A 15519-nucleotide genomic window follows, 5' to 3' on the forward strand; every position below is an offset into this window, starting at 1 on the left:
AAACACTGTACTAATGCAATGCTTTCTCAGGCCAAATTTCTCACTCCTGCCTTGAGCTTAATTCAGAGATCATCCAATGAAACCCTTTCATGGTTGGCCACTGAAGTATCAACATTCTGATGTGCACTCATACCTACAAAGTTTGATCAAATTTCCCTCAGGGGTTGTTGACGGAAAAAAATAAAAGAACCCTGTTATCAGAAGGACAGGTGATGACAGTGATTTGCATAATTGGATAGACATTTCTGTTATATCCTTGACCATCTCAAAGGAATACAGTCAATTGATTTATAGATCTTTAGCATCAGTAAGGGCCTCAGAGGTCATTTAATCTAAATCCTTAATTTTACAAATGAGGAAATTGAGGTCACAAAAGGCAAACTTTAGTTACTGTCGGAACAAGATTTAGATGTACCTACATAGGATTCTAGATAGGTGTATATTGACTTAGATCAAAGTTTCTGGCCTTTAATCATATCTATCTATTGGGAAGATTTGTGAACTAAGCCCTTTAAAAAAAAGTACATCCACTTCTTTTCATATGCTTCAGACAGTGGTTATGGAAGAAAGTGATACTGGAACCAAATTCAAATGACATTATTACGACTCACTATATTGCTCCTCAAAATGCTGGTTTTATTTTTAAAAGGTATACCTAAAAATGACACGTTTAATCAAAGGAATAAAATGAAGAAGAATAGTATTTCAGATACATCGCTGGTTTGGAGGGAGGGTGACTTTGCCATTTATTAATTTGTGAGAGAGAGAAGACCACCCAAAATTTTAGAAAGGATGATGAACAGAGAGGGAATTCTAGAGAAATGTGGGAGAATGATATTAGGGCATTTTCTTTGGAGTGTGAATAGATGCACTTCCAAGAACCCCAAGTCTTCTCATCTTGTAGTTCCAGATGTCTTGTTGCCATGTAACTATGTCCTTTAAATGTAGATTAAGATGTGAGTGCCTAGTGTGTCTCTTTCATGCATAGTGTGGTTTGGAAAGACTTTGTGCTCAGTAAGAAAGCTCCATGAACATTTATTTGAGAATAAAATTTAATTACACAGGATAATAACTGTGGTATTGCCCATACTCAGTGTAGCATATCTTTCTTTTTCTTTTTTTCAAAACAAGAAACACACGTTTATGTATTAATTCTTGGTTTTATACGGCTCTCTCAAAGTTTCTACTTCTAAAAAGCTGTGTCACCCATGGGTGACGTGATATGGCTGGTAACAAAAGAATAAGTATAGCAAGAATAGATCAACTGTTCATCCATCTGTTTTTGTCTAAGAGAGCTTTTAAATTGTAGAGAATAGTTCAATGAATGTGACAGAACTATCTTTCCAGAATAAAAAGCAGACCCCCTCTCATTAATATTTCATAAGTGATTTAAGCCATCAGAACTCTGAGTGAAGGACACATAAGGTAGTAATAAAAGTTTAATTTTTAATCCCAGAGAATGCAAGTACTAGGCTGAATAATAATTTCAGAAGCTTATGTGATGCTAAGGCCAGTGCTTGAAATAGGATGTGGAAGGAAATGAACAGAATTGTTCTCCCCACCAGATCCCCTCGACCCATCCCACCAAAACTGGGGAAGTCAAAAGGGAGCAGAGAAGAGAGACTAGTAAGGGAAGAGGGAGGAGAGGAGCCTTGTGGGGAAACAGGAGGGCTTCTGGGGAAATTGTTCTCTCTTAGAAGAGGAAAGAAAAATTAACAGCAGAGTAAGATTGTTAACTATAATTAATAAGATAGGGAGAAGTACATTACACTAAATTTGGCTTCTGAAATCTAGGGAATGTGTACCCATTCTACAAGTCTCATTGAATGACAAATTAATCATATTTTAGACCTCTTGCCAATCCCGGTAGATTCACAAAGCAGATATTATACACACATCTCTTTACAATGCGATGCAAGTAGAAATTATAAAAAATTTTAAATGTCCAACTTCTTGGAAATCTATAAACTTTCTCCTAAATAATTACTGGGTTAAGGAAGGAAATAGAAAATGAAATGAAAGACAATGTAGAAAGTAAAAAGAAAATGCTGTATATCAAAACCAGGTAAAATCTCTAAGATTTTAAAGAAAGAACTAAAAAAATGGGAAAGCGGGAGAGCACAGTAAACTGGAACACTGAAGATCTGTCTTCCCTTGGAATCTGGGGGGGAGGGGAGGCGGGGTGCTGCACAGCTCTCCCACGTCCCCACAGGTCTTTAGATGAATTCAAATTCACAAAGTACTTCCTTTTGCTCTTTGTTAGGCAGTGAAGCTATTCAGCTCCAGCCTTGGGATTGGGTGAGAGAGGGCTGTGACTTCTGGCCTGCCTGAGCACACTTGGTACCCTCAAGGGGACGTGTTGGTCAGAGCCTCATGACTGTGATTCACAGAAAAATTCTTAAGGATATAAACCCAAATGGCAGAGAAAGAATAAGACCTCTGACGACTGAAGCTGGAATGTGGCTGCAGGAAGCACACTCACCAGAGTAGCTTGAGGAGCATTGTTTTCCAGTTAAGCACACGTTGGAATTAACTTTAGTTCAAAGAAATGTCTTTCTAGAGATGGCAGAAACAAAGGGGACATGGTGAGACGTTCAGTAGTTTGCATTCTTAGCATATTGGATTTGGAGTTTTGGCAGAGACTAGAAACATTTGGTTAGTTTCTTAGCACTTTTGTTGTCAACACAGTTTTTCCAAAATTGCTCTGCCATCCTGATGCTTTTTAATGAAGTGATGAAATGTGCTATTGCTCAGGTGAAATTATCCTACAGATTGGCATGGTGGGGGCCAGGAGATAGACTGAGGTGGTAGAACCACCTAGTTTTGGAGTTGTGAGGGATTGTATAGCGTAGATCCTTCCTGTGTGTAAAGGAGTTGCATGTTTACAAACCCCATGGAACAAGTGAGACGGAGAGCAGTGAGAGAGAAGAGGAAGCTATGGAAATTGGGATAATCAAGAATGCTCCAAACTGCTGGGGCAGATCGAGAGGATGACCCATGCTGTCTGGTATAAATGAGAACAAAATTGCATGAAAACATGACAAAGGACTTCAACTCTCTGTTTTACTGAAGGCATGATGTTTAACATCAGTAAGCCTCAGTTTCCTCATGCATAATAGGAATAGTAATACTACTACTGTTTACAGAAGGATTAGAAGAGGTCATTCACTCATTTATCTATTCATTCTCTGAATATTTATCAAACAACTTGGATGCCAGGCACTGTGTTGGGGATGGGTATGTAAAACACAAGAGATATTAAACAAGTAAGCACACAACTACATAGTTTCAAGGTGGGAAGAGTATTGTGAAGGAAAGAAAGTATATGAAAGAAAATAACAGGGCTGATGTCTTTAGTTGAATGGTTAGGGGTAGCTTCCCTAAGGATGTCATATTTTGAGTCTGAAGATGAGAAGGGGTTAGCAATGCAAAGAGCTAAGAGAAGGAGGATTCCAGCTAAAGGTACCAACATAGCCTTAGACACTGAACTGAGAAAAAACATGACAAACATGAAGAATTGAAAATAGACTAGTGCGACTGCAATCACAAAGGAGAGGAAGAGAGAAACAAGAGTTAGGCAGGAACTAGATCTTGTAGGGCTCTGTACATGGGGGTAAAGAAGTTAGCTTTGCTAAATGAGAAGAGCAACAATTAGAACGTTCTTAGCACAGTGCCTGGATCACCAGGAATGGTGAGTAAAAGTTAACATGACAGTGATTCTGATGATGATGATGACGATGGGGAGGAGAAGAGAGGTGGAAGCAGGTGACATACTGGAGTTTGCAGTCATGTAGGGACACGCTTCTAGGTAAAACTAGACCTGTAGTCCTGATTTGAGAAAAAGCAGATTTTTTTAAAAAAAGCAGATAAAGGATAAATTTACTCTATTGATAGATATATTAGAAGCACCACTGTTTCCAGAGGCATAAAAAGCTTTAAAATTTTAACTGTGAAATCAGAAACATAATAATGAATAACGAAGGATAATAACCTAAGAAAATAATTTTTAGTCCCTGTGTGGCTTCTCTCATCTCTTACCCCTCACCCTTTAGTCTCTCATTTGGAATGGGGCCACATCGCCACCCCGCTTCCCCCCACCCCGGCTCCTGTGTACCCAGATGAACCCAAGGCTGGTCTCCAGGATCAAGTCTTTGTTTAGCTAAGGGGCATTTCAACCCAACGCTCGCTTCACAAGAAGCCACATGTTAAACATTACTGTATGGTAAGGTTCTGTTTTCAGCTCTTGGTTGGACCAAGCCTAAGTGCCAACATATTTCGTTTGCTTTGAATTATGATTTCATACTTAAGCAAATTTTTGAAGTTGTTATATAAAAACAAATCTGGATATGTAGCAGATACAAACAAATGAGCACATATATTAAGTCCTGGCTTTAGGACCTGATCTATTACAGATGTTAAAGCTTACTTCTGACTGGGCTTCAGATACACCTAAAATTTCAGATAAACTGTGTTTTTCAGCCCAGTTAATTTTAGCTCTTTCTACAGGACATGGCTCCTTCATAAGAACTATTTTTCATTAAAAAATACTTTTGTATGAGTAGTTTGTCTTCAGGAACTAGATCCATCTGCTGATGTAAAGATCAGAAGCATTTGGGCTATTCCATAGGGTTAAAAACCATGGGTCACAGATTATAAATTGGATCTCTGAGCCTGAAACAATCAGTGTTTGCTGAATGAATAAAGCAAACAATGAAAAATCTGGGCCTGGTCCCCAGAACACTGGAATTTGGAATGGTCCTTGTCATTTCTTTGCAAATGCGATCCACAGTAAAGAATGAATTTGGTGTGGTGATGCAAGTGACCATGGCATGACTTCAGCTGACTTCTTAAGAAACAGTACAAACCAGGCTGAAATATGAGTCATCTTTCTTGATTACACCGCAGTAACAAACAGTCAATAACAATAAAACAAATCAAAAGCAATAACAGAAAATTTCTGTGGCTTACAGCGACATATGTTTATTCTCCACTGGTGTTAACATGCTAGTCTGGTATCAGTGGCAGTTCTGCTGATCTGGCCCCTGTACCATCTGTCCCTGGGACCCCAGCCCTTGGTCTTGTGAGAGCAGAAAGGAAAAGACGGCTGAATCATGCAGTGACCTCCAAAGCTTCTACTTGGAAACTGCACATCACTTCTGCTCACATTCTTTTGGGCAAAGCGAGCCCTGTGGCCAAGCGCAGAGTCAATGGGAAGGATAAATATTAAATCTCCATAGGGAGACATCACAAGTCACAAGGCCATGAGCTTGTGAGATATTCAGTCTTTTTCAGGAGGAAGTTGAATAATTAGGAAAAACGAAAGAGGTTTTTGTCTTCGCTGAGGGGGCAGAGGCATGCAAATTCACAAGCCCTAAGATGGTGAATACAGGATGCGCTGCCGCATGATTGGGGTCACTTTAGAGCACTGAGGGATTGTGGTTATAGTATTGCCATGCCTGGGATCCAGGGAGAATATAGACTTTCAGAATTAATAAGGTTTCATTTCCACCGAGAGAGAGAAACATAGCCAAAATCAATTGTACCTTCTAGGTTTAAAGCCCTTGAGCCCTATAAGTTCCTCTTAAAACATTTGGACTGCAGCTGCCTTTCTGCTTGCTGAAGTCCTTGAATTTCATTAGTGAGGCCCAGGGGAACGGCCTGCTTTAGCTTGCTCTGCTGCTATTTGGCTGTTTTTCTTCCTCCTTGTCATCTTCTAATGGGCAAAATAGAAAAGAGAGACGTTCGCTACGGTCTGAGCAGAAGCGAATGGCACCCCAGAGGGTTCAGGAGGAGGAGGATATCTTACTCCGTGTTTCATGCTTTCTGGTTTCCAAGAACTGTAGTATGCCTGCATCTCTAACAAAAATTGAACCATCATACCACGCCTTCAGATTAATGAATCAACAAGTGTCTGTCAGACACCTATTTGCAAAGTTCTGTGTTAGATGCTGAAGGTGATATGGAAATTTTCTCTTCCTGCAGAGATTTGCTGTTTGGTTGGAGAGCTATGTAGCGTAACTTTATGGCTGTGTGTGAAATTTGCGTTACAGCTCATAGAAAGGAACTGGTTTGGGATGAGTCAGTGGAGAGGCATGCGATTTCCAGTGTCTGTGTAAGACTTTATCATATGGTTGTACCATGATTTATTTAATCACCCTCCTATTATTAGACATGTGGAATATTTTCAATTCTTGTGTTTATAGAGCATACTCTGATATGGAAGCTTGTGTGTCTTTGTCTGCATCTTGAATGATTTCCTTATGACAGAGTGTGAGAAGTGAAGTTACCGGGTCCAAAACTATGAACATTTCCAAGACTCCTGGCACATACTGTCCAATTATTTTCCAGAACTTTATACTTCCACCCAGTTATGCATGGGAGTAACATGTTACCATATCCCTACCAGCTTTGAGGATTATACTTTTAAGCTCTTCCCTTTACTGCCCATTCCCTTTGACCTGGATATTCTTCCAAGTTTCAACTTAGAAGTTACTTCTGCTGAGAAATATTGCCTAATTCTCTGTAGGAGTTCAGAGTATTTGGTTAAGTCAATGGTTCTCTACACTTTAAGACCTTCTTATATCAACCGTATGCTATTCTGAAATGAAATTCATAGATAATATCAGCTCACATTGTATACATACATTATATAAATAAAAATAAAATTGTAAGTGTAAGATTTAGGAGAAATAAAGCAAAGTAAAAAAAAAATTATGACAGTATGTGAAAAGCCTAGGCAAGCTGCACTTGAAGACAGAATGAAGTCGTAATTTGTTTGCTCCCTAAACCCTATCAATGCTGCACTAAAAACGCAGGCTGACATGGCTATGTAGGTTGGTGAATTTTCTGAAATGGTGACCAATTCTTGGCAGATTTCCAGGAGAAAAAAAAAGAACTTCTTTTGATTTACACTCTACTTGTAATCCTGGAAAATCTGGTGTGTATTAGAATTGAGCAAAAATATTTTGCATTTGGTATATAAAATAGAGCTAGATTTTACACTTATAACTGTCACTGCCTTGAAGGTCACATAGGAGATAGGAGAATCCTCCTTGTGTGTGACTGTCTCTCACATTTCAGGGTGTTTAGTATCTTTGGTCCCCAGCCACTAAATGCCAGTAGCGCCCCACCACCATCCTGTTAATAATGAAAACAAAACCAAGTATGCCTCCACGGATTTCCAAAATGCCTAATTGAGGTACCTGTGGAGAACCATCGTGTTAAGGAGTAAGAGAGCGCTGTCTACTTCCCCGAACGTGACACTCATGCTTTTGAAAAACAAGTGCTTGCTTGTTGTGAGTTCCTTGTTGCTTGTTGTGAGCAGTGACTGTCTTTCACAGCAGTATCACCAGTACAGGCCCTGGTGTTTGCTGATGCCTTGAAGATGTTAGTCGAGGGAATGGATTAATAGGTGGATGGCTAGCTCTTCCAAAAGAATTCTGTAGAACAAAGGTAGTATGAATATCCATGGAAGAATTCCTGATTTGAGTGAGGAACTTCAAAAAGGTCAAGAATCACAATAGCTATTCTTCAGTCCACCTTTTCTAGTACTAGGCATTTCGCTATGGAATTCACACGTTTGTTTCATCTGTTTCCTCCAACTGCTTGAGTTTGGCTTAGATTTAGTAACTTGTTCAAAGTTATTAAGTGTGGAGGTTTGTAAGTGACAGAGGTGGGAATTGAATCCAGTTTACATGACTCGTAGACCATGCTCATGGCCACCACACTATAAGATACTGACTATTGATTTAAAATAGGTGGTCTTTATAATATGAAGGAAATTTTCTTTTGCTCCTGACTTTCTAAGAGTTTTGTTTCTAATAAATAGGAACGCTAACAAACTTTTTGACATCTATAGAGATAAATAGTTTAGCTTATTGGATCTATTGGTGAGCTTAATTTATAATTTGAGAGTTATTTGTAGTGAGGTGGATGGACCTATAGTCTGTCATACAGAGAAAAGTAAGTCAGAAAGAGAAAAACAAATACTGTATGCTAACACATATATATGGAATCTAAAGAAAAAAAAAGTTATGAAGAACCTAGGGGCAGGACAGGAATAAAGACGCAGATGTAGAGAATGGACTTGAGGACACGGGGAGGGGGAAGGGTAAGCTGGGACGAAGTGAGAGAGTGGCATGGACATATATACACTCCCAAATGTAAAATAGATAGCTAGTGGGAAGCAGCCGCATAGCACAGGGAGATCAGCTCAGTGCTTTGTGACCACCTAGAGGGGTGGGATAGGGAGGGTGGGAGGGAGACGCAAGAGGGAGGAGATATGGGGATATATGTATATGTATAGCTGATTCACTTTGTTATAAAGCAGAAACTAACACACCACTGAAAGCAATTATACTTCAATAAAGATGTTAAAAAAAAAAAATATATATATATAATTTGAAACAATCCTTGCATTACTCTTATCCTCATGTTTTATTTGATATATAAGCCTAACAATGGAGAGAATTCATTTTTCTAGAACCGTGTTTAGCATTTTTGTATCTATATTAATAGATGAGATCTACCCATAGTTTTCCTTTGTATTATCTATGTTGGGATTTGGTGAGATGGTTCTGAGAAAAATTATTTGGGAATTGTTCCATGTTTGCGGGTTCCTTAGAACAAATTATATATGGGAATTATCTTTTCCTTAGAAGTTTAATGTAACTTACCAGGTAGAGCATCTTCTAGGAGTTTTTTGGGGGGGAACTAATTATTTGTATTATATTCAGTTTTATCCATGGCTTATTGTCTATTCAGATTTTATTTTTCTTCTCCTTGAGATAACTTTAGTAATTTATATTTTTCTGGAAATAACCATTTCAAACATTCAACTACATTAACATAGTGCTGTACATAGAATTATCATGTTAAACAAGTGTTTCAGTATCTGTGTATTTGTATCATGTTTGTCATTTTTAATTTTTTGTATTTGTGCTTATTTTCTTTTTTTATTCCTTTTCTTTATTGATTAGGACTCTTGATTAGGATTACAGATCAATTTTATTCTTCTGTTTAGGTTCGAGATGATCAAACCTTACTTGGAAAAGTCTGTGGCAATGAAACCCTCTCTCACATCAAATCCATTACTAATAGTATCTGGATCAGGCTTAAAATAGATGCTTCTGTTGCAAGAGCTAGTTTCAGTGCTGTTTATCAAGTCGGTAAGAAAACTTATGCCTTAATTTTTAAATGTCTCATTTGCCTGATTGTAACATTTTCATTTCTTGAAATAATTGAGTAATTTTATGTCCTCCAGTGGTAAGGGGGAAATTCTAATAGTAGTGTTACATTCCATTATGTCCTTATGCAGAGTGAAACTTTGCAGTAAAATGGAGGGCAACAGTCATTTATCTCTGGACAAACACTACTATCATTTTCATACTTACAGCTTGTGGAGGTGAATTAACTGGAGAAGGGGTCATTCGCTCGCCCTTTTATCCTAATGTGTATCCAGGAGAAAAGATCTGCAGGTGGACCGTCCACCAACCCCAAAGCCAAGTGGTTCTTCTCAACTTCACTGCCTTTGACATGGGAAGTTCTGCTCACTGTGATACAGATTATATTGAGGTGAGAGTAAAATGCTTCTGAATATTTGCACTTGATTGGATATTATTAAAAATATTATGTCACGTTTTCCTCAAATCAGTTACATGAAACAAAACTAGTTTATAGGTGCAAAATCCTCAACAAAATTCTAGCTAACTGAATCCAGCAGCATATAAAGAGGATTATATACCATGACCAAATGGGATTTATCCCAGGAAGGCAAGGTTGGTATCTGTCAAAAAATCAGTCAGTGTAAAATAAAATAAAGGAAAAATAAACACACCCACATAGTTACCTCAATAGATGCAAGAAAAAAAAAGCATTTGACAAAGTTCAATACCTTTTCATGATAAAAACACTCAACAAACCAAGAATAGAAGGGAACTTCCCTAATCTGATAAAGGGCATCTATAAAAAAACCCACAGCTAATATTATATTTAGTGATGGAACACTAAATGCTTTGCCTCTATGGTCAGTAAAAAGACAAAGATGTCTGTTCTCACCACTTGCATTCAACATTATACTGGAGTGGAGCAGTGGGGCGGCCTCTGGGTCTCCTGGCCCTTCCCAGACTCGGCTCTGGGCTGACAATGCCCCGCGGCCATGTTAGGGGTTCCCTCTCGGCCGCCGGTGCCCTCAGCTGCCTCACCTGGACACGAAGGCTGACCTTCTTGTCTTGACCACGAAACCAGGAATAACCAGGTGACACGAGTTAGTCCCTCCTTTCAGAGGAGTGGCCTGCCGTTGCTACAAACCGCAGGACAGTTCCTACACTGATGGGGGCCCAACCCCAGGAGACACTAAGTGAAAGAAAGCAAAGAGTGGAAAAACGTGTGAGGATGTGCATTGTTGGCAGGTTTTGGGTGTTTTTTTAAAAAGACCCACGAGGGTAGAGATGCCCACGAGCTCGCATAGGCAGAGTCCCTTCCGAAGGGCCAAAACGGGCGGTGAGGAAGGCAGCAGAGATGGGAGGATGGGGACAGGGGCGGGAGAAACAAGTTTGGGGATATTTGAGTGTGTGATCTAAACACACAAAGTCCTTTTAAGAGGTTATCACATCATATAGCGAGAAGGCAACGTTAAAAAAAGAAAAGTGGGCTTTTTCAGCTGGAACCATGATAGTTAATAGGTTCATGAGATTGAATTTGTGAGGATAAAATTTTAAAGTTCAGTACTGTAGTATCAATATTTGCTGCAAAGGTTTCGAATCTATGAGACGACCTGAGTCTTGAAAGCGAGATTGTTTTTGTTTTTGAGGGTGGGGGGGCCCGGCAAACAGAAGGAGCTCAAGCCCCATTTGTTGAATGAATAAATAAATGCCTTCCTGCTACAAGCAAAAAAAAAAAATACTGGAAATTCTAGTTAGGACAATTAAGCAAGGAAAGGAAATAAAATGCATCCAGAATGAAAAGGAAGGAATACAATTATCTCAGTTCACAGATAACATGATGTTGTATATAAAAAATCATAAGGAGGGCTTCCCTGGTGGCGCAGTGGTTGAGAGTCTGCCTGCCAATGCAGGGGACATGGGTTCGAGCCCTGGTCTGGGAGGATCCCGCGTGCCGCGGAGCAACTAGGCCCGTGAGCTGCAGTTACTGAGCCTGTGTGTCTGGAGCCTGTGCTCCGCAACAAGAGAGGCCGCGATAATGAGAGGTCTGCGCACGGCGATGAAGAGTGGCCCCCACTTGCCGCAGCTAGAGAAAGCCCTCGCACAGAAACGAAGACCCAACACAGCCATAAATAAATAAATTAAAAAAAAAATCATAAGGAATCTATACACAAACACACACACATAAACTATTAGAACTAATAAATTCAGCAGGTTGTGGGATACAAGATCAAAATATGAAAGTCATTTCTTTTTTATATACTAGCAATGAACAATTTGAAAATGAAATCAAGGAAACAATTCCATTTACAATAGCAAAAAAGAATAAATATTGAGGAATATAGCTTTAAAAAGACATGTAAAATTTGTACTCTGAAAGCTACAAGATGCCACTGAAGGAAATTGAAGACCTAAATAAATAGAAAGACATCTCATGTTAATGGATTAGAAGACATAATATTGTTAAGATGGCAGTACTCCTTTAATTTATCTAAAGATTTAATTCAATCTCTATCAAAATCCCAGTGGGCATTTTTGCAGAAATTCACAAGCTGATTGTAAACTTCTAATGGAAATGCAAGGGAACCAGAATAACCAAAAGCATTGTTGAAAAAGAACAACATTGGTGGAGTCACACTTATGATTTTAAAACTTAGAACAAAACTATAATAATCAAGACAGTGTGTTATTCAGGTGATGTTAAAAATATGGAGCAATGGAACAGAATAGAAAATCCAGAAATAAATTCATACTTTTATGACCAATTGATGTTTCAAAAGGGTGCCAAGACAATTCAATGGGAAAAAGTAGTTTTTTCAAGTGGTGCTGAATATGCACATGCAAAATCATGGAACTGGACTCCTTCCTTATACCATACACAAAAATTAACTCAAAATGGACCATAGACCTAAATTTTGTAGCTGAAACTATGAAACTCTTGAAGAAAACATAGGAGTAAATATCTGTGACCTTGGATTAGGCAAAGCCTTCTTAGATCTGACACAAAAAAATGCAACAAAAGAAAAATTGGACTTCATCGAAATTAAAAACAAATCTAATTTTTTAAATGGGCAAAGAATATGAATATATATTTCTTTAAAGAAGATGTACAAATAGTCAGTAAACACATGAAAAAGATGCTCAACATCATTAATCATCAGGGAAATACAAATCAAACCACAATGAGATACTGCTTCACACCCGCTAGGATACTATAATCAAGAAGTCAGATAATAACAAGTGTTGAAATTGGAGCCCTTTTACACTTACACACTTCTGGTGAGCATTTAAATGGTACAGCTGCTTTGGAAAACAATTGGCAGTTCCTCAAAAAGTTAAACGTAGAGTTATCATTTGATCCAGCAATTCCACTTCTAGGTATACACCGAAGGGAAACGAAAATAAACATCCACACAAAAATTTGTACATGAATGACTACAGTCGTTATTCATAGTAGCCAAAATGTAAAAACAACCTAAACGTCCATCAACTGATGTGTATTAATAAAATATGATATATCCATACAGTGGATTATTATATGGCATTAAAAAGAAATGAAATAATGACACATGATACAAAATGGATGAACTTTGAAAACATTATGCTAAGTGAAAGTAGCTAGTTACAAAAGACCACATATTGTATGATTTCATTTATTTGAAATGTCCAGAAGAGGCAATCTTATAGAAACAGAAAGTAGATTAGTGGCATCCTGGGGCTGGGGTTTGAGGGGGATGGGGTGCGGCTGCTAAGGGGGATAGAGTTTCTTTCCGGGAGATTAACATATTCTAAAATTGATTTTTACTATACTAATAAACATTTTAGAAAAAATTATTTTTGAAGCAGTTTTCCAAAATAAATATCTAACAAAATAAATTTGAACATATCTTTTTTACTTAGATTGGTAGCAGTTCCATTTTGGGTTCTCCTGAAAATAAAAAGTATTGTGGCACAGACATACCTTCGTTTATAACATCCGTGTACAATTCTCTTCATGTCATATTCGTGAAAAGTTCTTCTGCTGAAAATCATGGTTTCATGGCTAAATTTAGTACTGCGGCTTTGGGTAAGAGATTGACTCCCCTACTTTGCCTCTTGGGCTTGTATCAGAATAAGTGAACAATGGAAATAAATTATTATAGAAATTTAATCTACACTACAGATGTGTAGTCATCTACACTGTAAAAATTTTAAAGTACACTCAAAGGCAAAGAAAATATATATATTTCCTAATCAGCACATGTCAGTAATTATTTGATGTCTATTAATAAGAGAAAAACTAGGTTATCTTCAGTGACATAGAAGGAACCTTTTAAGAGGTTATGATCAGATTATTTTATTTGAAATTATTTATTTGTTGGTTACTTGTTCTGATAAGTATTATTATTTTTATTTCAACAGCATGTGGAAAAGTTCTTACAGAGTCAACAGGAAGCATTCAAAGTCCTGGCCATCCAAATATCTACCCCCATGGTGTCAACTGTACCTGGCACGTAATAGTCCAACCTGGTCACCTGATTCTTCTGAGATTCAGGGAATTTCATCTGGAGTTTCATTACAATTGCACAAAGGACTATCTAGAAGTTTATGACACTGGTTCTCAGACATCTCTTGGGAGGTGAGATTATTTTGTTTTTAGATTTTTAACACAAAAACCTCCTGCTTTCTTGCACTTCTGCTTCAGTGATGGATTTAAAGTCCATCATGTTGTGTTATAAAAACCAGGTGAGATCAACACACTTCTCAGTGACCATTTCTACATCACTACTCACTACTCTGTAGCCTTGACCATTAGTAATTACCTTTCGGCATGTGGATATACCCATGAAGCCATCACCAAAATCAAGATAATGCACATATCCATTACCCTCACACCTTCTTCCTGCCTGTTACAATTCCTCACTTTTGCTCCTCATCCCCAACCCCAGGAAACCACTAAACTGCTTTCTATCACTGTACATTAGTTTGCATATTCTGGAATTATATAAAAGTGGCATCATTCTGTATGTACTCATTTTTCATCTGAGTTTTCTCAGTCAGGCTAATATTTTGTTGAGCTCCTTGGACCTGAGGGTTTACAGTTTTATGAAATATGAAACATTTTGGACCATTAGTTCTTGAAATGCTTTTTCTGTCTCCCCTCCCCTTGGGACTCTGATTACATGTATCTTAGGCCATTTGATGTTGTCCCAGAACTCATTGATACTCTCTTCATTTGATTTTGTGTCTTTGTTCTCTGTGCATTTCCTTTTGGAAAGTTTCTATTACTCTGTATTCGAGTGCACTAATCTTCTTTTCTACAGTGTCTATCTGCTATTAATCCTACCAAATGCATCTTTTCATCTCAGACATGGTAGTTTTCACTTCTGGAAATTCATCTGGGGCCACCTTTTATATCTTCCACATCTCTACTTTACACATTAATTTTTTTGCCCCTAGCTTCTTAAATTGGTGGGATACAGTTATAACTATTTTTGTGTCTTTGTCTGCTAATTCAGCCCTCCGTGTCATTTCTTGCGATGTTTAGATGGATCAGTTTTTCTTCTCATTATGGGTCATACTTTCCTCCTTCTTTTCATGCTTGGTAATATTTGATAGGATGACAGACATTTTCAGTTTTGTGTTTGTGCACTGGACACTACTGTATTCTTGGGCTTTGTTTGGGGATGCAGTTAAGTTACTTTGAAACAGTTTGATCATTTCCAGTTTTGCTTTTAAACTCACTTGTCTCCTGTCTCTGAAGCGTCATTGTCCTCCACTGCTTGATAGCCAGTGTCCTGAGAGCCATTGTTCTATTTCTGTCCAGATTTTCAGTTGTTTCAGATACAAGATTATGTAAATCCAGCCCCTGTTATTACGTCTTTGTTGGAAATAGATATCTCCTGATTCCTTTTTTCCCCTTCTTTTTGTATTTCATTTTCTTTTTCCTCATCCATTTTTTAAACATTTTTCTTTATCCATTATTTCCTTAAACTTATTTTTTCCCGCAGTTTTATTCTCCCTTTTCATTTTTTGATCTTTCTTGTCTTAATCTTTAAGTTTTTAAAATTCCTTCTTTTTCTCTTTTTCTTTTTTATGGTACTTGACTTGTAATCACTGAAAAATACATAATTTTTGCTGAGTGACATAAACTACAATGATCTAATCCAAATTTGGCAGACATGGGCATATAGAGAGACATTTAGAATATTAATTAATTCATCTACCTTTGTTTTGATCAAGATATTAAGTCATTTTTAACACTGAAATGGTATTATACACCTTTTTTTTTCCTTTTTCTTTTACAGAAATTAACTCATCCATTTCCCATATTTAATACTTTGTCTTATTTTGGTTTCTATTTTTTTCCCCCTGTCAT

General features: G+C 37.8%; 1 protein-coding gene across 2 annotated transcripts in view; it reads left to right on the top strand.

Moving 5' to 3' along the window:
- The window catches only part of CUBN (cubilin), a 274317-nt gene that overhangs the window by 43864 nt on the left and 214934 nt on the right, over positions 1-15519 (top strand). For both annotated transcript variants that reach the window (XM_036842057.1, XM_036842058.1), the window contains exons 19-22: positions 9023-9167; positions 9395-9573; positions 13062-13227; positions 13563-13779. In XM_036842057.1, coding sequence (XP_036697952.1) covers positions 9023-9167; positions 9395-9573; positions 13062-13227; positions 13563-13779 — 707 coding nt within the window. The remainder of the gene's footprint in view (positions 1-9022; positions 9168-9394; positions 9574-13061; positions 13228-13562; positions 13780-15519) is intronic.

The sequence above is a fragment of the Balaenoptera musculus genome, chromosome 2, assembly GCF_009873245.2.
Source record: "Balaenoptera musculus isolate JJ_BM4_2016_0621 chromosome 2, mBalMus1.pri.v3, whole genome shotgun sequence".
NCBI classification, from domain to species: Eukaryota; Metazoa; Chordata; class Mammalia; order Artiodactyla; family Balaenopteridae; genus Balaenoptera; species Balaenoptera musculus.